At 43.2% G+C, this 23575-nt stretch overlaps 3 protein-coding genes and 1 long non-coding RNA gene across 6 annotated transcripts in view; 1 reads left to right on the top strand and 3 right to left on the bottom strand.

Moving 5' to 3' along the window:
* LOC135392124 (histone deacetylase 6-like) overlaps positions 1-8867 on the bottom strand; it is a 22841-nt gene extending 13974 nt beyond the window's left edge. Inside the window, exons 1-9 of one of the 2 annotated variants that reach the window (XM_064622806.1) lie at positions 8815-8867; positions 3454-3544; positions 3326-3375; positions 2183-2324; positions 1997-2037; positions 791-890; positions 624-695; positions 339-364; positions 90-194 (exon numbers count right to left, since the gene is read on the bottom strand). In XM_064622806.1, the coding sequence (XP_064478876.1) occupies positions 90-194; positions 339-364; positions 624-695; positions 791-890; positions 1997-2037; positions 2183-2324; positions 3326-3375; positions 3454-3504 (587 nt within the window). In that variant the 5' untranslated portion in view covers positions 3505-3544; positions 8815-8867. Of the gene's footprint in view, positions 1-89; positions 195-338; positions 365-623; positions 696-790; positions 891-1996; positions 2038-2182; positions 2325-3325; positions 3376-3453; positions 3685-8814 lie in introns of those variants that run through there. The other variant, XM_064622807.1, reaches the window with a different exon arrangement.
* Positions 3631-19107, top strand: LOC135392128 (uncharacterized). The gene is made up of 3 exons (XR_010422168.1): positions 3631-4025; positions 15727-15897; positions 16000-19107. It is a non-coding gene; the product is annotated as an uncharacterized LOC135392128 (long non-coding RNA).
* LOC135392126 (lysophosphatidylserine lipase ABHD12-like) lies at positions 9631-17001 on the bottom strand. Its single transcript, XM_064622808.1, has 3 exons — positions 16861-17001; positions 13507-13863; positions 9631-11757 (listed from the first exon to the last, which is right to left on the bottom strand). Exons 2-3 carry the CDS (start codon positions 13861-13863, stop codon positions 11011-11013), a joined length of 1104 nt encoding a protein of 367 aa, XP_064478878.1. The 5' UTR covers positions 16861-17001; the 3' UTR covers positions 9631-11010.
* LOC135392127 (SUMO-conjugating enzyme UBC9) lies at positions 19102-23575 on the bottom strand. 2 transcript variants are annotated; one of them, XM_064622809.1, is made up of 7 exons: positions 23468-23575; positions 22855-22926; positions 22121-22204; positions 21636-21708; positions 20926-21035; positions 20339-20418; positions 19102-19468 (listed from the first exon to the last, which is right to left on the bottom strand). In XM_064622809.1, the coding sequence occupies exons 2-7, from the start codon at positions 22918-22920 to the stop codon at positions 19402-19404; spliced, it is 480 nt and encodes a 159-aa protein (XP_064478879.1). In that variant the 5' UTR covers positions 22921-22926; positions 23468-23575; the 3' UTR covers positions 19102-19401. The 2 variants fall into 2 exon arrangements, with proteins under 2 accessions (XP_064478879.1, XP_064478880.1); XM_064622810.1 differs by lacking the exon at positions 23468-23575 and adding an exon at positions 23336-23356.

Here is a 23575-nt window from a genome sequence, read left to right as displayed (position 1 = left end):
CTTCACGTAGGCATGTAAAGTTACTTAACAGCACACGCTATGTTTCACGTGTTTTCCTGCTCTGCCGATATACGGTAACAAAATAACACCTGTTCAAATGAAGCTCCGAAACCGCATACTTGGCAGCAATTGCAACATTGTTGAAGAAGCAGTATCCGCAGTATTCATTTTCCATTGCATGATGACCTGGCGGCCTACGAGAAAAAGAATTAATGGTGGTGGTGGTTAGTGATGCAACGATTTATAGGATAGCAGGAATCGTAAAAGTAACAGCAAGCAACAACTTTGGCAATGGTAATTGGGATGTTCCATTGCCAGAAGTACTCAAAGTGCATTACCTTACTAGGGCCATGCCATTTTGAACCTGAAAGTGTGATAATACTGATGAATGATGAAACTAATATGGGGTTAAAAAGCTAAAAAATCGCAGAAACAAGTCAGATATAAACTACGGACATTTTCTGACACTACACACGCACACAGAGTTAAAGATCAATATCCTGTATTTGTTCTATGCCGGTCAAGAAATTTTTTTGCAAACTATGGCACAAAATTTGTGCATTCTTTTTAATGGCCCCCCTCTCGGCTCCCAGTCCAAATAAAATACGTTTAAATAACGTTACCTTTCCCTTGACGACGGCCGCTACCATGTCTTTTGTGGAACCGACGGCCATTAAGGCCAAGTCGTAAGTATTCTGAAAAACAAAAGATCAATCAATTTTGAAAGACGCGTCTTTTCAGGGTATCGTGCTTAGCAAGGTTACTTCCAATGTCAGATACAATACTGTACCGTGTTTATGTAAATGGAATCAAATTTTGAGCAGAGTTTTTCGAGTTCCGCTTCATCTGTGGATCCCTTTGTCCTTTTTAAAACGTCTAGGTGAGTTTGCCTGCAGGAAAAAGAAAAAAAAATTATGTTATCACACAATCACATATCATGCAATGAAAAATATTAAATACATGGTAATGCACAAGAACGAGAAACTTTCCTCCCAAAATTGAAGGGAGCATGTGTACAGTTAAAACATTACAATATCATTCTTCATGATGGCAACTGCTTTTGCAATTTTCCCTGCGGTTTCCTCTAACTATGCAGTAGATGCGGGCTCGCGATTTCAGCTCCAATGTAACTGTGAAAAACTTATCACGAATTAAATTTATCTCGAATCATTTTTTACCGGAATTCTGCGGCTATTTCAAGTACACGAAAATGATTAAACTCAGGGGCGAATCCAGGATTCTTCAGAGAGGGGGGTCCAGCCTTGCCCAGCACGGCAGATACCCAATTGAGGTGAATTAAACACTGTGTGAAAACAGAAATTGAGGAGGGGGTCAGAACATCATGACTCCCCCCTCTAGATCCGCCCCTGATTAAACTAGTGCTGGTTGCAGTGTCTGACATCCTTAAATATCCCGAAATTTTAGCGAGGACTTAATTTTCGCAAATTTTGCAATTGACCTTCTTTCCTGACAGCAGCTGCTGTTTTTATGTGTAGTACTTGCCCCTGCTGGCAAAGAAAAGCTCCAACTGACCAATTGTGACCCGTAAAATTAAGGTTGGGCGAAATTTTCCCGAAACGCACTCCCACACGAATCTGCGAAATTAAGGATCCGCGAAATATTCCCGAAACGTGCTTCCACACGAATTCGCGAATTATTAAGACCGCAAAACCAATTACTGTTACGGTATTTAGAAAAATCTAGCAAACCTTTCTCAAAATCATTCGTGAAGCCTGGGACCATATCGTGAGGAGTTAAACTGCTGAGCCCATCCCATTAATTACTTTTTTTTTTTAATATTTCAACTGTAGCTGTGGCTGGCAGGCAGGAATGAGAGACATTCTTCATTCATGACACATTCTTCATTAAATAGAGGATTTCGTTTAATCGCCGTTCGTTACGTGGAAGCTCGAATGTACTTATTTATTGTTCTGCGGAGTGAACAATTGTACAGCCACTCCATGCATGTAAATGACTTTACTGCATGTTTTCTTACCCATGTAATGTCCTCACTTCTTCTTCGTCAGCCATTCGAGCCTGAAACAAAAGTGTGCCTCCAGGTTGCATAATCGAACATTATTTAAAAAAAAAAAATCGTATATAAAAAAGTTTATATCTAAAGTAAGTTACACGCAGAAAACGATGTGACGCGAGTGTTTGTTTGAAGAAAAGGCCGACGTACGGGAATCCGCAAGCACCTGTCGGGAAGACCGCAAGCGACGCATCGCTCCCAACTCTTCGTGAGCCTTTCAGGACATTCAGGATATTCAGGATCCCACAAGCAGTGATGCTGGGCCATTCGCTCGTCATACACGAGGCCAGTGCTGAGAATAGAAACGACTATACGTGTCATGGCAGGACGCAACGTGTGTGGCAGAAAACAGCATTTATATATCGCATTCTGAAATTGAACGAGTTAGTATTACTCCCGTGTTGGACACGGGGCTTCTGAGGCTTCGACAACGGTCCGGATCAGACGGGCTTTCCATAACACAATGGAATCCCACGGACAACCGGAAGAGCGTGATCCGCGATTCGTCTTCGTCGCCCTATGCTGGGTATTTTTTAGTGATTCTGATTCTTGCTTGCATGTGTATACCTATTTTGTTAATGTAAGGGTGCACATTAGAGCACTGCACGTGCCGCATTTTTAGACCCAGGCCCGGCCCAAGCCCGGCCTTCCCTCGACTTACCCGCCCGTGCCCGGCCCAACGGCTGCGGACCCAGCCCGAATGACCCCAAGTTTCTCGTCCCGAGCCCGATAAATTTATAGGATACCCGGCTCGGTCCAGTGTATCAAGCCCTAAAATTTGACCGTGGCTATCTAACAGAGGGGTAACATAGGCTCGAGACCGACGTAGGCCCGGCAATGTACGGGCCCGGGCCCGACCCGGGCCTATAATGGTCAAACCCGAGCTCAGCCCAGGCCCGCAAAAAGGAAGCTTTGCCTGGCCCGACCTGGCACACGGAGTGGGCCGGGCTCGGGTGCACATTATCCAAGAACGGGTATTCCACATGAAATTTGCACAGAATGGCAGAATTCCTAAATGCCACGTCCTTCAGAGCCCTACGGAAATCCATAAGAGAGGTCCATAACGGAAGATTGTTGTCTGCCCTCTATTCTTGATATACTGATATGTTTATTGTGTCTCTTGCGCTTGCCTATGTCTTCTGTGTTGAAAGCCTTTCTGTGTGAATGAAGTTAACGTGATAAGTGCCACATTTCCGAGATGCTTCAAGTAATTTTGCTGCTACATCAGCAAATGCTGCATCACAATGTGCCGCAAAAGCTACAACATCACCCAACGAGCTACGAAAGACTCACCGGGACGGTTCTGGACTGCCTAGCGCTTTTCGGAATAATCCTGGCATGTCCTGCGAGGCGAGAGGATGGAAAAAATATTTTAACCGATTCGGGAAATCAAGTTAGAGGATGCTGGTGCAAGCTCTTACCGACATTGCTGGAGAGTTCGAAGAGCAGGCTTCACTTGTCATATGTTCCATTATTTATGCAAACAGGTTTAATTCGTGGATTTCAGTGCTCCTGTACAATAGATAAACAATGTGTGTGAAAAAAGAAAAAAAGAAAGAAAGAGTAGTTTTCATAAACAATAGAAGATATACGAAGCACTTTATGAAGCCTCTACAGTCCGTGAGATCTGCGTTTATTTGTAGAGCTGATTACGAAATCAGCGATGTTGATGTCACTAGCATTTTGTACTATGCTCGATTAAGTGTCATCTTCAGTGTCCTCTTGTGGCTCGTTATCTTATCTCAGCCCCTTAACTTTGATGAGGATAATCCCTTATTTGTTATAGTCTCTATGGTAAATGATTACATATGACAGGTGTTGCTTTGACAACGGGGTATTCATCCCATTTGCCTTCTTATCATTTCTTATGGGGACACTTGAAGTGTCGTGCATCATGACAATAAGCTTCGTATATTACGTGACTTTGAACGCAGCATCAGTGCAGAAATCCTGACTGGTGATCAGGGCATGGCGTGAATGTTTAAGTGTATGGGTGAGTCCATCTATTTGCAGTATTTATTGTTTTATTGTTCACAGTGCTACATTTGATTGAATTAAGGTAAGTGGTATGGTATATAATGCTAAATGTCACATTTCTATAAGCATAAAAAAATATTTTTTTTTAAGTGGGAGGGGGGGGGGGGCTGCCTTGAAAGAGACAATATTTATTGTGGCTTCCTGTATTTATCCTATGGCTTTGTATTTCCTGTATTTATGCATTGCGGCGTATTTATTTTCTTCACATTGTGCGATCAGGCTCTCAGCGTGCAGGGGTGAAGGCAATCGCCTGCTTACGTTTGTAGCCTCGCACGCGGGTAGTTTTCTTTCTTGCTTACGTACTAATACCACTGATCTCGATTGTAAAAGGCTGGATCGCGGATAGGGAGCGCGAGCGTGAAGAAACCGGCCGCCATCTTACTGTACCCACAACAGTCGCCGCAGCGATCATGGCAACTTCTTGCAATTACGGTCGTACCAACCGTACTGGCAAGGATACAGGGCCTAAATTTATACAGGTGAGTCACTCTTTATCGAGGAATAAATAGGCGTCCATTCTGTATATTTAGTGGACCATTATGAAGTGTTTTTTTGCCCAAAACGAGCACTGGATGCAGGTTGCTTGATCGCTCTTCCGACGTTCAATCGAGCACACTTGCATTTTACCCGGCGGCAAATACAGTTTGAGTGCATAATATGCTTGAAAGAACACGTTACACTACACAGGTAGTGTTGTCATTAATATATGTGCTAGCACTCGAGCGCTTTTTTGCATGCATTGCTAGCATGGTACACCGTGTTCTCTGCGGAAGCAAGTGCAACATTCATTTCTTTGAATTACCTTCGCGCACAAGTTCGGTATTACGTCATAATGAGACCACGATTGTCACCTTTTTTCATGTATTGGTATTGTTTTGTGCCTTGGTTTGATTTGTGACAAAGAATCCTACGTAACGGTGGTGTGGCGCGACTTGAATAATGCATTTGTGTCTGAGCTGTATCGTCAGCTTGTTACGATAGTAATAATTTGTAGCGTGTCACGCTATTTGTAGCAGTCTTTAAGGCAAAAGTGGTTTCTCAATACAGGTTTCGTCATGAGGGCTACCCAGTGAATAATCTGTGCAGTGTGATACGGCTGGGTGTACAGGTAAGTATCATGTTCCTCATCCACTAGGATTCTACTTTACGGGAAGGAACAACCTCAGTGCACGCACTGTGGTTAGCCTCTGTCAGTTTTGCATATTTTCTTACATGTTCACATTAAAAACACACCTTACACTTTAGGCTCCTTCACCCACAATATAATAATTAGAGATTATAATTCTTTTTAGAAGAGTTCCCCATATTCTTTTTAGAATAGTTTTTAATCTTTTTAATTTTTAGAAGATACAGGGATTGTAAACCATGTTTTAAACTGATGTTTTAACATTTGTCCAATGCATTTATTAAACAACATATTCATTTTTAACTGGTTACACCCAAACCAATGTTCTGATGTATTATTTCCTTTGTTGTCGATGCACCATAAAAATTGGAATAATCATCATCAATGCAGGTTACTTCACGGCTGCCTCGACATACTCAAGAAATGGGTGCAGAACCTGCGTAATGCCCACAAACTTTGACTACCACAGCACCTCGAGAAAGTAAAAGCATATGTGTCGCATGGGATTTTTAAAGGCATTCACAGTATATAATACCTTGTATGAACTGTTGTAGAGCCTCTACAGTACACTCTCAGAAATTAAAACTTGTCAGGGAACTGTGATAATTGTTTCAGTTAATAGGCATGTACATATACGCTATAAGAAGAAAATTATTTATTGAAAATGCACTTCTATGGCTACTCATGTTGTTTACATCTACTGTTGATCACATTCATTTATTACATATTATATTCTTATATATTATTATTAGATTATCACATATTCGATCACACTAAATTTAAAATTCAGCATATATGAGAAAATATCAGGAGGGAAGTTGCTATTCATTGCTCATTCCAACCTAAAATTGAGTGCTACAAATTTAGAGAGCGTACCAGACCATTGTCATTCCTAAAATATATATTGCCATTGTAGCAAGGTCACAAAACAATAAATGTAGTCTTTTGCGACCTCCCTGCACGTTCATTGTATCCTGAAACGCATAAGTGCAAGAAATAAATCTTGAACTTGAGTAAACTTGATGTTGTATAAACTTGACATAAAATATTGAATAATTTCAATTCCATTTCAATTTTGTTAGTAGTATTTGCAATACATAGTACACAGTGGGGGCCCCGTAGCATAGCTAGAGTTGGGGCCTCCCGGAAACAATCTGAATATCATGTATGTGGCGACAACATCAGAACAAGGTACCCAATATAACGATGTACTGTCACAGTATGGGACAAAGCACAATACGCACAAAAGTAAAAGAACAAACAAATTAAATAAATATAAGAAATAAAAACAACTGAGATTGAGCAAAAATGTGACGTTTATGAAGGTGAACAGCGTAGGCGAAAAAGCCCATGGGTGAAAGAAGACAAATAGTTGAAAAAGCGTGCATGAAAAGAATGTGTATGAATATGAGTAACTAATTCATGAAATGGTTCCGTAAGATGATCCGAAAACGTTGGAACGAACGTACTGACTTTAGGTTATCGGGCAAGGCGTTCCATAGTTTGGCAGCAACGAAGGTGAATGTTTGCTTCCCGTAGTTGGTTGTTGTGCGTGGCAGGAGAAAATTACAAGGTGACCTAGATGGAACGACTACTGCAAGACACTGACAAATGCTTGTACAGAAGCAGTAGAATGCAGAAATGAAACAGCTGCATGTGTGGCAAAATACGCAGTGATATGAAGAGGCGGCGACTGCTGCATACTGTGGGAGTGAATGTAATGATGCGAATAGCTCTTCTTTGTAAGCGGTTTAGAGATGAGAGATATATGTGGATCCCCATGATGTGATGCAGTAAGAGAGGTGGGGAATGTATGAAAGCGTAATATAATGACACAAGTGTATGGAGTGGAAAAAAATATTTGACCTTGGATAACGCATGAAGGCCGTAAGCCGCACGCTGACATATGTTTGAGATGTGTGCTGTGAACTTGAAATGGGTATCTAACGTTACTCCCAGGAACGTTACCTTGCCAGTAGGTAAAAGAGAGCTACCATTTAGCGTTAAAGTTGGCAGCAGCGGTAGTTTCCTCTGAGGGCTATGGAAGAGAATGAATTCAGTTTTTTTATTATTAATAGTTAGCTTGTTGGTGCGGAATATAATGAATGATATAAAATATTGAATAAACTAGAACTCGTATATTCTCTTTACTCATCATCAGTGATCTTCATTACAAAAGCATATCGTGTTAGACTTCTTTGTTTGCGTTTCACACACTGGGTACACGAGGGCCAAAATGACAAAATCACAACTGTTTCAAGCTCCAAATAGTCCTGTTGCAATTTGAAGACCATACGTGGAGCTGCGTTTTTTGGAACATGCTCCACATAACAAGCATGACAAAGTAAGCACTGGATAGCAGGACCCCGTCCCCAAGCAGCTTTTCTCACACTGCAGTTGTATTCAACAAAAGCATGTGAGTGCTGGAGAAGGACATTCAGTTTGGCACAACCGCGCCTGCAAATAATCAGAACAAATAAAGGAAGAAGCAAACAAACATAGAAGGGCTGTACTTCAAAAAGAGATAAGTCCTGTGTCTCAAGGAGGTGTTACCACTTTCTAAGTAACTTAATTGATTAAGCTTACATCACTACCTGATTAACTGTCCTAACGAGTGTGATCTAATATTGCGTGAAGTAATTATTTAGGCTGCTTCGGTGTGTCCATATTTGCGAGGCAAAGCACCGCTGTCGTTTACTAAAAGACTCTTTCTAAGGCGATGCTTGACATAAATCATACTAAACGCATACACGGCTGAAACAACGGCTGTGACTCTACAGAACGATCTCTTTCTGCCATGCGAGTATATCTTTTCCCGGGCCGTTCTTTATGGAACAATTTTTGTCCAGAACGCAGTACGGGATATTATATACATGGTTGTTGTTAATCTCACGTCGTTTCTTATTAAAATATTGGCTGGGAAACGTGCTGTAGTACAATCCCCAGCGCTGCACTGCAGTGACGGTCTAGTTTCGGAATGCAAAACATAACGTAATTAAGAATCGAACGGCAGGACACCTGTGAAACACTGTTAGGATACATCAGTATACTGGCACCTTACAAAATTGTGTGATGACAAACAACGATCAATGCTAGCAGCGCAATAAATACTCACAATCTCTGTTGCCTCCCATTGTTTTCTATGGGCACACACAGCACTTTAGGGCCCACCAACATGGCGGCCCGAAGGCACGCCTCTCCCCCACGAGCCCCTCTCCCATGCGCGATCCAGCCTTTATACATAGAGATCAGTGACTAATACGGTGTACTAGAATATAGTACAATAAGAATCATATCGTGGAAGGAACTGCATGAAAACAGAAATAAAAGAAAATCGTTCTCCCTTGTTCTCTTTCACTTGCTTTTCATCTGCCTTCTTATACAAATAAATATTGCTGGATTCCTTCTGTTTCTGCTGTTTTTCTTTTCTGTGGTGCCGCCTCCGTCAGAGGAGAGCTTCATCGTAGCCTCTAAATTTCCTTTCGCGGATGTCGGTTGAGCACCATATATCGTGGCAACGTACAACACAGACCCAGATGCGAAAGTACACCCGAGAATTAATGCTCACACAATTGAATATGCAACCTAATTCCGTCAACCGCAGAGTACAAAACATTACCTTCGAAACTTCGAAATCACATGTCACACATCCCCCTCCTCCTTGAAGGCGTTCTTTTGAAACCACCTAGCGGCAAAATGGGACGTTTCAAACTGTTACGTCTGTTACGTGAATTTGAGTTTTGAGTTACAAAAACAATAAAGTCCCGACTAACATGCTACATTGTGGAAACATGCTATGTCACTTTCTTTGTGCCTTTATCCTGAAGCCCTTTCTATTGACGCACCTAACGAGTTTCGGGTTTCGGTTTCAGAAAATGCGCGGTCTGTCTCAAAGAAGGCAGCAATATTCGCTGACGCAATCTTTACTAGTGAGAGACATATATGACAACTATATACTGATCCCAAATACGGTGGTGTGGGGTGAGTGCCGTTAAGTCAATACAGCATAACATCGTTACAGGCATGCAACTGAAATATAGCAGTGGTCCCCGCTAGGGTTCACAGGTGAAAAAGTTAGGTAGTGTTGCCAAACATTTGGGGGAGGGGAAAAGGGCCTGGATGTGTCACTAGCTAGCACTAGTAGTGCTAGCAATACCGGCAACATAAACGGAGTAGTTCAATGGCGTCAGACTCAGAGGGCCCTTGCGTCCTGGGCAGACTTCACATGGGGCGGTGGACTCCCGGGTGCCTGCTGCTTACCGAATCCAACGATGTGAAGGATTCTGGAACAAAATTTCTTTCTGACACTTTCAGCCATAATAGTCTACACACAGCGTAGTTCATGAACATTATTGCTGCAAGATTCTTCGTGAACGTTGCGTGTTGACTCACATGAATAATTTGCGTGGCTAAATTTTATGCAGGAAAGTATATGTTATATATTTCAACATTTTATTGGCAAATCCCATGTATAGTTGTACACTTGCACAAAAACACAGTTCATATATGAAATGCCCGATATAGCAAACATGTCCTATGACAATGACGCTGCATCTTTGAGATAGCATTTGCTGGCTATGTGCAGCGAGTTTATACATGTATAAAAGAAAGCACATCTCTTACAAAATAGTTTGCGATGACACATGCTCAAGGCACTTGGGTGCACATTTCAATAGATTATGCATCCTAGTTCATTATGTGCTGTTTATATTACTAAAAAAGTCAGCCTTATCGAAATGAACAAGACCTGCACCTAATTATGTGAAAAGGAATGTTTGTAGCTTACACTGTGCTTTTCAAAACTTCAAAAAGAATGCGTGCCTCCTGTAAGTGCTGCAACTAATCATAGCCTACATTATCTGTATCATTAAACTCTAAAAAAAACAACACTGACTAATAACTACATTTAATATTTAATGCACTCTTGGGCTTTGCAATACCAACAGTGACACTACTTTGGCATTTGATTGTTAGCAACAGCTGATAATACAGCTAGATCTAAGTGACAATTTTCAAAGAAAAACCATAAATTTAGCCTGTTGCAGGACCAACGCAGTAACTTTATGGCTCTTTGGCTGACAGTCATATTTTTGTTGTTGCGAGAAACTGCACAAAGCCCAGGAAAAAAATATCGAAAATACACGTTGTCCCTGCTAGCTATGCTTCAACAGATTACGATACCAGCAACACGGAATGCTGCCACACCCTGTCCTGGAACATACTGCAGCGAACAAGCTTTGCGTTTAGACTTCCGTTGAAAATAAATATCGAGACTTTCATAACACATGCTGCTAAAAAAAAAACAAAAAAAAAACAGTGTCTCAATTCTGGCACATGGTTGTTTCTACTTATGAGGCAAATGTCTCATTTTTCCACCTCAAAGTACGATACTGCTCCCCCGACTAAATAACTACGCACGCTTTCGAGCTGTGCAGAACCGGCTAGCATCCAATTCGATAACTCGACAAAGTTTTAAGAATTAATATTTAGTTTACGTAGACTCTAGGCAGGACTAAAAAGTCGAACTGAACGTCGTTTTCTATCACAACTTCACGTTGGCTTGGTCCATGGCCTCTTGAGTGATACTAATTGTTACTCTAAATACCTATTAACAGCACAGAAGAAAGAAAAGGAAACGCGTGCTGGTAATACGTATTTAGATTGTCACCACCTGGCCCAGTTTGTTATATCAATTAGTTAGTTACGAGAATCACAGTTATCCATCTCTCAGTTCGTTCGCTGCCTTCTCCGCACCAGCTGCAGCACGATCTGGCCAGCTGCGAGATATGCCTTCTGATTCGAGCTGCCCCGCCTTTTACGCCTTGCCAAACGACTTCGTGAAAAACTGCCGTACCAGAGCTGGCAACCCCGGATCGTCGCAAATGTGCTTGTGACCGTAGCCAAACTTCTCGTCGAACGCGACCAACTTAACTTCCGCGGACCCTTTCTTCCGAGACGCGTGAAGCGCCTCGTACAGTTTCTGGCCCAACTTAAACGGCACCATGGCGTCGTCGCGCGCGTGCAGGACTAACACCGGCGTAGACTGGCTCAGGTTGCCAACCTTTGCGATACTGTCAAAATTTGTCGCTTCGCTTTTAATACTGTCTACAAAGACCGCGTTGAAGTAGGGCATGTAGCGGTGAAAAATCGACAGCGGGTGGTGGGGCGCGACGTTGAACACGGCGTCGAAGGGAGCCTCCAGGACGAGACCCGCCGGGCCTTCGGATTTCAGGGCAGAGAGGCGCTCCACCAGGTAGACCGAGACGCCGGTGCCGAGCGAGTGGCCCCAGATGATGATTCTTCCGCTGGGCACGCTCTTCCGTAGCCAACGGTAGGCAGCTTCCGCATCGTCTACGATCCCGAGGGCGGTGGGGGTCGTCTTGGAGGAGTCGGCATAGCCACGGTAGTCCGGCGCGACGACGTGGGCCCGGAGCTCCCGAGTGAGGACCTTGTAGAGGGCGACGCGATGCCCTCCCGCGCGTGACCCACCGTTGCCGTGGAGATAGAGGATGATGGGGTTGTTGCCAGGAAACCAGTTGTCTCGATTCTCGTTACATTTTTCCTGGATGCAAAAACGTCAAATTATCGCGCGAGTGCGGCAGAGTTGCTTGAAAGCCGAGACACGTACGTAATGGTATCGTTTCATTAACGTGGAGGAGGCATAAAATTGTCATCTGACCATAATGCAGTTAGGTACTCGAGTGTAATATGCAGGTATAATGTACTCTACCACATTCATGAACACTGACCGAGTAAAAAGTGTTTGAAAGGTGCGACCTCTTTAAAGGGTCAAGGTAGATATGTCATCATTCTCCTTGCTTTTGCAACTGTTTAATTTGTGAACATCCTAATACAGTGAACCCTCGATAATATGTCCACCACCGTTCCCGCCGATTTTGGTCATAAAGCAAATTGTCGTACTATCGAGAAACGAACCCTCCGTTCACCGCAGAGATCACTTCGTTCCAGCCATTCTTACGTGCATGACAGCAGCAGCACAGTGTGACCGGGTCCCACGATCAGAGCATTGAACCGAACCCAAACCGAGAACCGGAATTAAGCGTTATTTTTAGCTGGAATTGAACCGGAACTGAACCGTAATTACTAGTGCTATCTTGGAGCTCAACCGGAACCGAACAGATCTAAAAACTTCAGTTACCGGTTCGGTCATTTACCACATGAAGATGCTACAAAAAGATATGTTCCACTTCCGGATGATGTGTTACCGCTATAATCTATGCATATCCTTTTATTTATTTATTTATTCAATTTAATTTATTATTATATATATATTTATTATTTATTTATTTATTCAATTTAATTTATTATTATATATATATATATATTTATTATTTATTTATTTATTCAATTTAATTTATTATTATATATATATATATTTATTATTTATTTATTTATTCAATTTAAATCATATCCTGTGGGGTGGGGGGTGACGTCGGGATTCGAGCGGTCTGCCTGCCTATTGGCGCCACATTGCTCGGAAAAGGGATCCTGTGGGTCGAAAAAGAGAAAGAAATGCATAAAAAACGTAACTAAGATTGATTGATTGATTGATTATGTGTTTAATGGCACAAAGGCGTAACTAAGAGATCTTGTATCATTCTTAGTGGCTACCTATAATTTTGTAGCGTATCAGAACCTCGAACCAGTTCCAAACCGGTTTACAGCTTCTGAACCGGTTAATCGAACCGATATATGTGAACTTCAGGGCTGAACCGGAACCAAAACTTCATGGCCGAACCCGAACCAAACCGAAAAACGTTTCAGTTCGACGCCCTGCCCATGATCACTGCCTTTTCATGCACTACAGTGCAGGCCAAAAAGTGCTACGAGTAATTCTGAGGCATACAACATCGGGAGTCACCCCAAACCTTGGCGCCGTATTTTAACACATGTCACACACTGCCTGAGGTATGTGGTAGCCTCTCCCTGGGGCTACTCTGAAGGTCGTGCGACGCGCCCATAATAACGAGAAGATAATGCCTCGTGTTTTGCCTTACTTGTGACAAAAATGTTAGCCTTAGTCGGATAAGCGGATCGTCATACCATCGAGGTGGATTTATGTGGCATCAGAACGGTTCCCAAGAAAAACGGTTGTAGAGCAAGTATGTGAGATTATCGGGGGTCATATTAATTGGGGTTCGCCGTATTGTGAGGGTCAATAGGGCCCACTCTCCACTAAAATCCACAGAGCATTCTTAAAAGATATTCCTATAGTAAACATGCGTACATATTACGGAGTGTATGACGTATATGTGTACGTCCATAAGAACGTATATATCTGAATACTTACGGACTCACTGTGCGGTGGTACATGCCACACCCCGAGCTTGACTCCAGGATCGGAATCAATGTAGAAATTGTGGGTGCACTTTAGTCCGTACGACTCCGGCGAAGTAAGCTTTGGAAACGGGGGAATGTTTACGAAGTTCAGGAACACCGTACTCTGCTGTATCCACGGGCAATAGTAAAATATGGCAGGGATGATGATGTAGATGAACGTTGTAGCTGCTATCAAGCTCCAGAGGAGAAGGACCCATATGGACCTGCTGGACCTCCGAGGCATCGAAGTGGCTGGTTTTGCCTTTGGGCTCGGTGATGACGAGGGTTTCCTCTCTTGCGTTGTATCTGCGCCTCGCTTTCGCAGCATCTACAGTGTTAGGTAACATTGCATACCGTATTATGAGAATATTGTACAGTTATGGCGGCTAGGAGATGTACATACTACGACATCCTACTTAAAGGGGCACTAAACAGCTCTACGAACATTCTCCAGTTATCCTGTTCCAGGAAAGAACGTGACCCGCGATATCTAAACATGTAATTAATTTCGTTCTAACGAGACAATGAAACGGTGCCATTCAAAGAGCATAATCCACGTCAGTCTTTCCTTCATCATTAGAACGGAGTCCCGTCACAAGGTTCTAACGTATAGCAATGCTGCATTCCAGGCGCTGGAGGAGGGGGAGATTTCGCTCTCCTAGCGAATGATGGACCCCGTTGAGACGAGCTGCTGATCGCGAGGGAACCGGTTGCGGGAACATTGCGGAGCAATACAGCACCGAAAACGTTGTGCGCATATGAAATATGGAACACTGCGGCTTTTGCGATAATTTGAACCGCAGACGTTCAGCAACGTATCACTATGCACTAAAAACAGTGCACCTTGTATACCTGTTCACTGACCCTGTAATGTAGTAGTACTCAAAGCCATCGAAAATACGGAAGAATGAACACTTAAGCATCACAATGCCTGCCAGTTGTGCATTTCGTTTAAAGTACGGCAGTTGTTTTCGCTTTATTCCGCGGCAGCACCGCAAAGCAACTGTGGCCATATGAGCACAGGTGGAGAGAGGGCAGCAGGAAGGAGTGGGAGAGGGCAGCGCAACATCTACCTGGAGAGTTTGCTCAAAAGCTGCACTTTCCAATTTCCAGTCACAGATTACACCACACAGGCTATGTTCTCATCAACGCAGCGAACCTCTCACAGAAACACACGGACACACACTCACTCTCTACAAATCCTCTCCTTATCCTCTTTCCCGAACACAATGGAGACATCTTTCTCTAGTGATAACACGAGAGAGATGCCTCCATTGTGTCCCCTGGCTCTGCTCGAATTTGGGACAGGCACAGCAGGGAGTGACCCTACATTCAATGGTATCTGCAAGCGTTGATCTGCAGTTGCTATGCTAGTGGATAATGATATATATGAGATATACAATTTTTGAAGTCTAAACTCCACTTACTCTCAAGCGTTACACAAATACCGTTTCTGTGCGAACAAATGCAAAAAAAAACAAAAAGAAGCAATATATAATAAATGAAAATCGCAAAGCATGTTTTGAGTGGAGCACAAGCAGAGCAAAGCTTATTACTGTTTGGTCCAGTTTATTAAATATATTTGAACGGTAAAATAATATTGTAATGCCGATCGTAACCAGTACACTCAGCTTAGGCTGAGGCTATGAGATTGGAGTGTTGTCAAATCAGTGTCCATCAGCTGGAGAGCCAAGTGCAAGCTAGCAATCTTTCTTCCTCACAATATACTACATAATAAAACAATATTAAAATATAAGTCTAGTCAAAATCAGGTGCTATTTCTTGATTCACGGTGAAATCGAGAGATCTTCCGGGTATTATCGTGTTGGCACGTCGCAGAGGACCACATCGACACACTATGTGCACATGTATTAGACAAGTATATACAAAGCTGTACACGTGTTTGTATACATGTTCAGTTCTGCAACTTATAGTATCATGATTTGTTGCAAACCAGCTCTCAGGTGCACAAAGATTGCAGAAGCGTTTCTTCCAAAAAGAAACAGAGTACAGCTCTGCACATTAATGTCATTTTGTCGGTCCGAAGGTAACCCCAAAAGCAAGTGTCTTTACCAGATTTTGACAATTTTTTCTACGGTAAATATCGGGAGAAATTTGGTTTGACCCAGCCATAGTCAAGTGCCTCATTACTTTAGTTGACCACCACATCTTCTAATTTCTCATTTTCCAGGAATGTACATGTGGAAAATTACCAGAGAGCCAAAACTTTCTCAGTGTGAGCCATCACCAATAAGAACAAAGGGCCAGAGATAACGTTCCACCACTCAAAGACAATATCTCTGCTGGGACACACCACACTTCATACCACGTTACTACTGCTAAGTGGACCACAATATGAAAGGTGAACAAAGCAAGTTTATCTCGTCATTGTGGATGGAATGAGCGCTTTCGCACCTGTTCCGAAGGTCGAGAATAGAAAACAGACATTTTGCACTATTTCCAGGTTCTGAAGCGGAAACACTCGCTGATGCTCATCAAAACAGACTACGCAACAAATTTGCTGCGGTTGCAAGTATTCGTTGAAGTTGCAAGCTTGGATGTTAAGCTTGCAAGCTTATTAATTAATCTGTGCCGATTTTCTCCCTTTTTCTTCGGTACGTTTCGATGGCTGCACAACTGCTGCCCACCGCAGCTGGTCATCGTTTGGGAATTTTCCAGCACCCACAAAAAAATCTTACACACCCAAAAAGGCAAAAAGAGCGAGAAGAGCAGCAAAAGGAAAATCCCAGGAAAATATCTGGTCATATCGTATTGACAACGCAGTCACTGCAAATTGCGCAACACCTAGAGAATGCCCCGTTCGATTTTCCCAGAAAAAAAATATCATGCACAGCTGCTCCTAATTGCGCTCTAGTATTCAAGGCCACAACATTTCAAGGTTGACTCAGTTACGTCTTTCCTGGTTATCCGGCAATTGCATTGCAGAAGACACGTCTGCATTGGTTTTTCGACAAGTTTACCACGCATACCTTTATGCGCAATCACTATACAGCGGGTCACGTCTTGGGGTACTGCTTACCAAAACTTTCCTGTATCAATGAGTGACGAAATGTATACTGTAAATGACGCAACACGGATAATACTGCACCATCAGCAGTGAGTGTCTCCCGCACTCCTTACCCAGCCTGAAGGTTGTGCAAATAGAGGCCAAAGTAAAAACAGAAGCGAATATGAGCTTAAAGTGTCATTGACATTTGAGATGCCAAGTACGAGTTTTTTCGGCTCCTCGCGGTCAAGGCTCTCGACCGGTAAACAAGGGACACCACATAATTAGGCCGCGATTCACGCAATAAGTGACACTCACCTTTACATGAAATGAAGCCTACAAATGAAACAGAAAGTGCGATGAAATATGAGCAAACCCGTCAGAACCTTTTCCGCCTCCAAGTGAATGAGCAGCAGCAGACAACACGCTGAGCAACAAGGTTCCCCTGGCGGAGGAATTAAGAGATGCTCACATGACTTTTATTCATTCAGCTGTCATCGTGTTTGGTTGGCCGGGTGCGGTATTGTGTTGGGTTGTTTATTTCGTGGCGCATACATCGTACAAATCGCATGCGACGTTGGTTCATCGCGCGAGCGGTGCGTCAACATTGTGCAAGTGATAGTTCATGTTGCCCCCTCGAAGTTGTGCAGCAGGAACCCCAGACAGCTTAGCACCGCTTTGAACAATGGGAACTTGCTTGTAACAAAGGAACAGAAGGTTTCCAAGCTGTTTCGTTTCCTTCTCTCTCCGAAGATTGACCACCAGGAGTCAAGGTCAGCGAAAACGAAACGTGAAGTGCAGTTCATTCCAGTAATCTCCCAGGATGCAATGCATACGCAAGGAGCACTGGGATTTTTCTGAACTCGTCCACTGACATGACATGCAGATGAGGTTTTGCAAGTTATGGGACTGTCAACTAGAAACCGAAAGCACACAGAACAAAGTATGTTTCAAAACAGTCAACAATTAGGCAATTTGTCGAACACAATACACCATATAGGGACTGTGCGACAAACTGGTGGCGCCGCGATGCGGCCTCCGGAGAAAGTACCTTGCGTGATAGCCGCAGCCGCCGCGTAGCCAGCTTTGTTTGCATGTGAAGTGCGGGCATCTTTTTTTGCCACAGCATCGCTAACTGTGCCAGTACCTAAAAGAACTCTTCATTAGGGACCAGATGCTTCATTTCTTGTGATTTCTATGCTTCCAATACCACCGAGGTCACTAGACTCGCAGCGAATAGCGTTTGTGACGCGCGTTCGGTCATTGCATGAGGTGTGCACAACATGAGCGAATGTATTCTATTTCTTTTGTTCTAGTTTCAATGAAACTGAATGAGGACCTGCAAAATGATCAATGATCTACAGTTGCCACTTTCGTGACGGTGGAACGCCGCTGGATACTGTATCACCGTCAAATACACCAACCAAACGGCAACCTATTTCGAGATAATGATTGAGGTGTTTCATCGCCAGTACCCAGAGCCGATATTGCTCCCGGTATGACGAGTCTCACAGTGAGAACAGAAGTTCTACGTTGTCCAAAAGGTTTAGTATTTACGCACCGACCATTTCACAGCTGTCGTGGCGCAAGCCTACGGCGGTAGCCGAGGTAAAAACTCATATATACTTTCTTCTTGGAGGATCTCTTTAGCGTTATTGTATCTGAAGATACTGGAAAAACTGCAGTACAAGTTCAGGCAATAAGTTGTGACCCCACGTGTTTATTTGTATGGATAAAACGGACGCACGATGTAAATTTCAGTGACGAAGCTATGTGTGTGCAAAGACGACGAAATGAATACAAGACTCAGTCAAAACCATGATATTGCAAATGGCTGGAGTCAGAGGAATACACGTATATAGCCTTCGCTAGCAAGCCAGGATTTTGTGAGGGGTCAAATAACCATCCCCTCGCTCGACGTATCACTTACAGGTGTTTTGACCGGACAGACGCGAGTGGCCGTTCTCCTTCCGTACTGTTAGATGCATTATAAATACGGTGGTTGCTTCTGTGCAGTTTGTCTCCATTCTCTTCGTTCGCGCCCCAGAAAGGTTCCACATTATTTGCACTTCGAAAATTAGCTCTTCTAATTACGGCGGTCGCCACGCAAGCTGCGGTTCCACTTGAGAATGCATAGAACGGGCGGCGTGGTATCACGTCGGATACGTCCAAGACCGCCACTGGCGGCGCTGTCGCGACGGAGCAGCGCGCCCCCTTTAGGTGTCGCACGGTCCCTATAGGCCATGCACCTGCTTCTGAGCAAATTAATTTTATGTTTGATTTAGAGGAATCTGCAATGCTTTCAATAAGCCCTTACCAGAAACCTAGTGTACACATGCTCAATTCTAGAGTTCCTTTAGCCAGGCATTGATGCCAGGCCCTACTAAATCTGGCTTCGAGGAAATATATCCGTATTTCTAGAAGCTTTATCAGTATAATCCAAAGCCATTACATTTCCCTGGCTCTTGCATTTGCTTACAGGAAGCAAAGGAGCCAAGGGAAACAGTCCTACTCAAAAATATCACTCCAACATGATTCAATACAAATAAAAAACACTGGTCTCCTTTAGAAAGAAAGAATTTATTTACAGAGGACAAACACCATCGAGAGAAAACGCTTCTATGGGACAGCATTCCTTCACAGAAATGAATGCTGCCAATAAAATAAGGCAGAACCTGTCAGTCTTTTAATTCAAAAAGAAAAAGGAGGAAAAGTATCTGCACTCCCAATTCCAATATCTTGCTCCTTCTTAAAAATCTTCTCCGTGCAAGTGACGTGCTTACGGACACAGGTTTGCACGGAGTTCATGAAAATACACGGCGGAAAAAAACAACCGTTCGTGACCCCACGTCACCACCATCACTCCGTCGGAGCCATGGACTTTGCTTGCCCGCGGACCCTCTTCTCGTACTCCAGTGCGTTTTGACTGGAAGGGAAATTTACGGAATAAAGAAGTGCAGGTAACGAGTAAAGGGGAATAAAGGAACAGGAAAGTGCAAGCAAAGGGGAATAAAGGAACAGGAAGGTGCAAGCAAAGGGGAATAAAGGAACAGGAAGGTGCAAGCAAAAAGGAATAAAGGAACAGGAAGGTGCAAGCAAAGGGGAATAAAGGAACAGGAAGGTGCAAGCAAAGGGGAATAAAAGAACAGGAAAGTGCAAGCAAATGGGAATAAAGGAACAGGGAAGTGCAAGCAAAGGGGAATAAAGGAACAGGAAAATGTGAGCAAAGGGGAACAAAGGAACAGGAAAGTGCGAGCAAATCAGAATAAAGGAAAAGGAAAGTGCAAGCAAAGGGGAATAAAGGAACAGGAAAGTGCGAGCAAAGGAGAACAAAGGAACAGGAAAGTGCGAGCAAATGGGAATAAAGGAACAGGAAAGTGCGAGCAAATGGGAACAAAGGAACAGGAAAGTGCAAGCAAAGGGGAACAAAGGAACAGGAAAGTGCGAGCAAACGGGAACAAAGGAACAGGAAAGTGCGAGCAAAGGGGAACAAAGGAACAGGAAAGTGCGAGCAAAGGGGAACAAAGGAACAGGAAGGTGCAAGCAAAGGGAATAAAGGAACAGGAAAGTACATGTAATATGGAAAGCAGAAAGAGGAAGAATGGAAAAGGAAGAATAGTGGAAAGCAGAAGAAAAAACTAGAAAATGGGAATAAGAGGAAATTAAACGGATTAAATTGAAATTAAAAACAGACAAAAAAATTGAACTGAGGCACGTAAACCAGAGTTAGAGAAACAGGAAATTAACCACATTAGAGAAAAAGAGGAAAGCTTCGGGCAAATCTTGGACATCTTACCAGTAGATGGTGTAGGCTTCCGCCTGTGCTGGATCTTTTACGTTTGGTTCATTCAATAGATCTTGGATACCGAGGAGGATCTGACACGCACAAAAAAGAGAGGCATTTTTAGTACACCTTGTAGCTAGAGTCTGAAGTTTTCAGGAAATATTTTTTTTCTAGATTCGGGGGGTAAGAACCTGGGTAAATAAATATGTGCTCTAAATTCACGCGAATTCGGGTGAAAAAAAAAAAAAAAAAAGAAAATACTTCCAGTATGCTAAATTCAGGGAGAAATCGGGGTCAGTTAAACTAAGTGTACTGGTTTGGTACAAACGGTGATGTAACTGCATTTACTACCAAACGAGTCAGTGTGCATTCCTACAAGCATCTCAGTGAGGGCGATTTGCCAGGCAAAAGTCTGGTTTCGCCCTTAAGAGGCAACCTTTAACTCTGGGTGCAAATTTGAGAAAGAATAGGGTTAAGCCCTAAAACTTCAGGCTCTGCTTATAGCATATTTTATTCGCATTTGAACGGTCTCGCGCAAGAAGTACGGAACTAAATGACGCACGAGACATAAACAGAGGTGGAAACTTTGTAAGAACTACCTGTTTGATGGTGATAGCTGGCCGCCAGTCTTTTTCTTCGTCCAGCAAGGATAAGCACACTGTACCAGATGGGTAGACGTTTGGGTGAAATAGAGGGGGCTCAAATTTACCTGCAATTACAATTTGGAACCGTGCGCGTGCACTGTAACTACTGCGAGCATTAAAAATAAAAGGGCGCTGTACTCCACGTTCACGCACGTTTAAAGGGGTTGTGAAACGACACGGCCACATTGCACCGCTAACCAGGGTTGCGGAATGGGACCACCCGTTCCATTCCATTCCAAGGAATGGAGATTTGTGATAATTCCACTCCTTTCAATTCCTCGGAATGAAAAAAAAAAAGAAAGAAAGAAAGGAAAGAACCTAAATCCATTCCATTTCTAGGACAGTTTCCGCCATTCCATTCCATTCCGGGCTCTGATAAATCTGGAATGATTCCGGAATCATTCCAACCCTGGAGTGGCAACTCCGCAACCCTGCTGCTAACTATAGGCTTCACCTGAATGATGGTAGTTCCAAGTATACAACTGGGCCTTGCGTTAGGGTCTTGGGGGTTTTTGGAAACTTGGAAAGCAGGTTTTCATCGACACAAATAACTGTTCTTTTTTTTTTTTTTTTTACATTTAGTTTACATAACGACCGAGCATCACAACCCCTTTAAGTGGTGGGCTGCAATGTATAGGGGAAAACAACGTCTCCACGGCACTCACACTTTGGTGGTGTGGAAGGATAATCGTCCTTGAAGATCATCCTGAGCTTGTACAGTCCTCCTTCCCAAGGAGTCTGCACGGTAAGAACAGTCATTCAATCGACAGTTAGGAGACAAATACTGCAAGATTTTGATGCTAAAGACACGGCCTTTAATGTAACTGTAGAGGGTGGCACACTTTCTATATAAATTATTTCTAACGTTTTCTGCAATGATTCCAACATGGAACGTATACAGATGAGCCAGTTACCGCTTTCCAACAATACACATTTTATATAAATGTTGTTGATATGACGGCACAATTTCCAACACGTGCCTTCTTCGAACTTTCCAGCATTTGCGTGGCCTTACATGAATTAGCTAAAGAATCTGCGCACAAAAGCAAGAAAAATGTCGAATATTCCGCCGTATTTGAATGCAACCGTTTGATCCTGCATTCGGCAAAACACTGATTTTCCGCAATGTGCGAAAGGAGCAGTTCCTTACCCCTTGCTTTCCCGGAATCGCACACTCCCAGTTGAGCAGGTTCAGCGTCCCGTCTGCATTCTTTGTTGGCCTGGCAACGAAGCCCTGCGTGGAAAAACATACAGTGAACTTGTTTTACAGTGTTCCCGGAATGATTCCCTTTCCATCCGGGTCCAGCTAGCTTTTAGGGCAATGCACGTGCCTGTAGCACATATCACTACGTCCATGCGCTGATGCATTACACGATTAATGGTACGCTACAATTGCTCAAAATCACATTTTTTATTTCCTCCATTTTATTCTACAAAAGAGCATCACTTGTACCAACTGAAGGAGTTACACACCAATTTTGATTTTAATTTATTTTAGATTTATTTAGAGTAAGCTCCGTTAAGATGTCTAATTACGAGTGCTCTGCTTGGTGCTTCATGGACTGGTAATGACAAGTACCCGTAACAAAAATCTTCGCATCTGCCTATCTTCTGCCACAAAAAGTTATCAGTTAACAAAGATCCGTTACGGAGTTCAGTTAACAAGCCATACATGCAGAGCAGACACAGCAATGAATGTGATAATGCCAGCCTTCATCCACTCCCTTCACCAAACTCCCGCCCTCCATTGTTTTGAATACAGATAAATAAACAACATATTGGACCCTAACTGAAAGAACACGTCAGCTTCTACTACAAGCAATATTTTTATTCATGTGAATGAGCGTGACGCTTGTTCAGCCAGGTAGGAGCGGGTAAACTTACGAAAGGATGGTCTTTTCTCCACGCTTTGCGCTCCTCTGAAAGCCTTGCTACCGCGATGCCTGACATATTAGCCTGGAGAAGAAGTGCAGGTCACGTAAGATTAACCCATCATCACACACACACACGAAACCGTTTCGGGTACATCGTCTACCACCGTCTACGATGCTGTACGCACGTATCAAAGTTGAAAGCAAGAGCTGGAACAATATAAGACGTGTTTCGTTAACACGCATCTTTTAAATGCCAAACGAACGTCATTTAAAAGTGCAAGAGAGTTACGGGGAAGTAAAAGAGTTTTCCCTCCAAAATCGACAGCACCGCTAATCGTCAGCCAGCGCTCTATTCGAGACAACTATTCAGCCGTCTGCAATTTCAGACAGTAACTAAAATGACTTGATACAACGAAAATGGAAATTTCGAGAGTTATTGTTAGGAATACTCGCAGAAAAGTATCTGAAATGACAGTGCAAGCTAAGCCTACATTTGGTAAAAATGCCGAGTTTGAAAGCGTGAAAGCTATTCAGACAAAAAATGGCGAAGTTTCAGAACCGTAGTTTATATCGCCGAGATACAAGCACGAGAGAAGATCCTAAAACCAAGCAAATTTACTTACGTTCTGGGAAAGCTACAATTAACTAACCCCACCAACGGAGCATGCAGCAGAACAAAACCCAGACGCGGAGGGGGTATTGGATTGGCTATAGGCCGCGAAATCGATTTT

Source organism: Ornithodoros turicata, chromosome 4 (assembly GCF_037126465.1).
Source record: "Ornithodoros turicata isolate Travis chromosome 4, ASM3712646v1, whole genome shotgun sequence".
Taxonomy (NCBI): domain Eukaryota; kingdom Metazoa; phylum Arthropoda; class Arachnida; order Ixodida; family Argasidae; genus Ornithodoros; species Ornithodoros turicata.
This window is presented reverse-complemented; position numbering and strand designations above follow the sequence as displayed.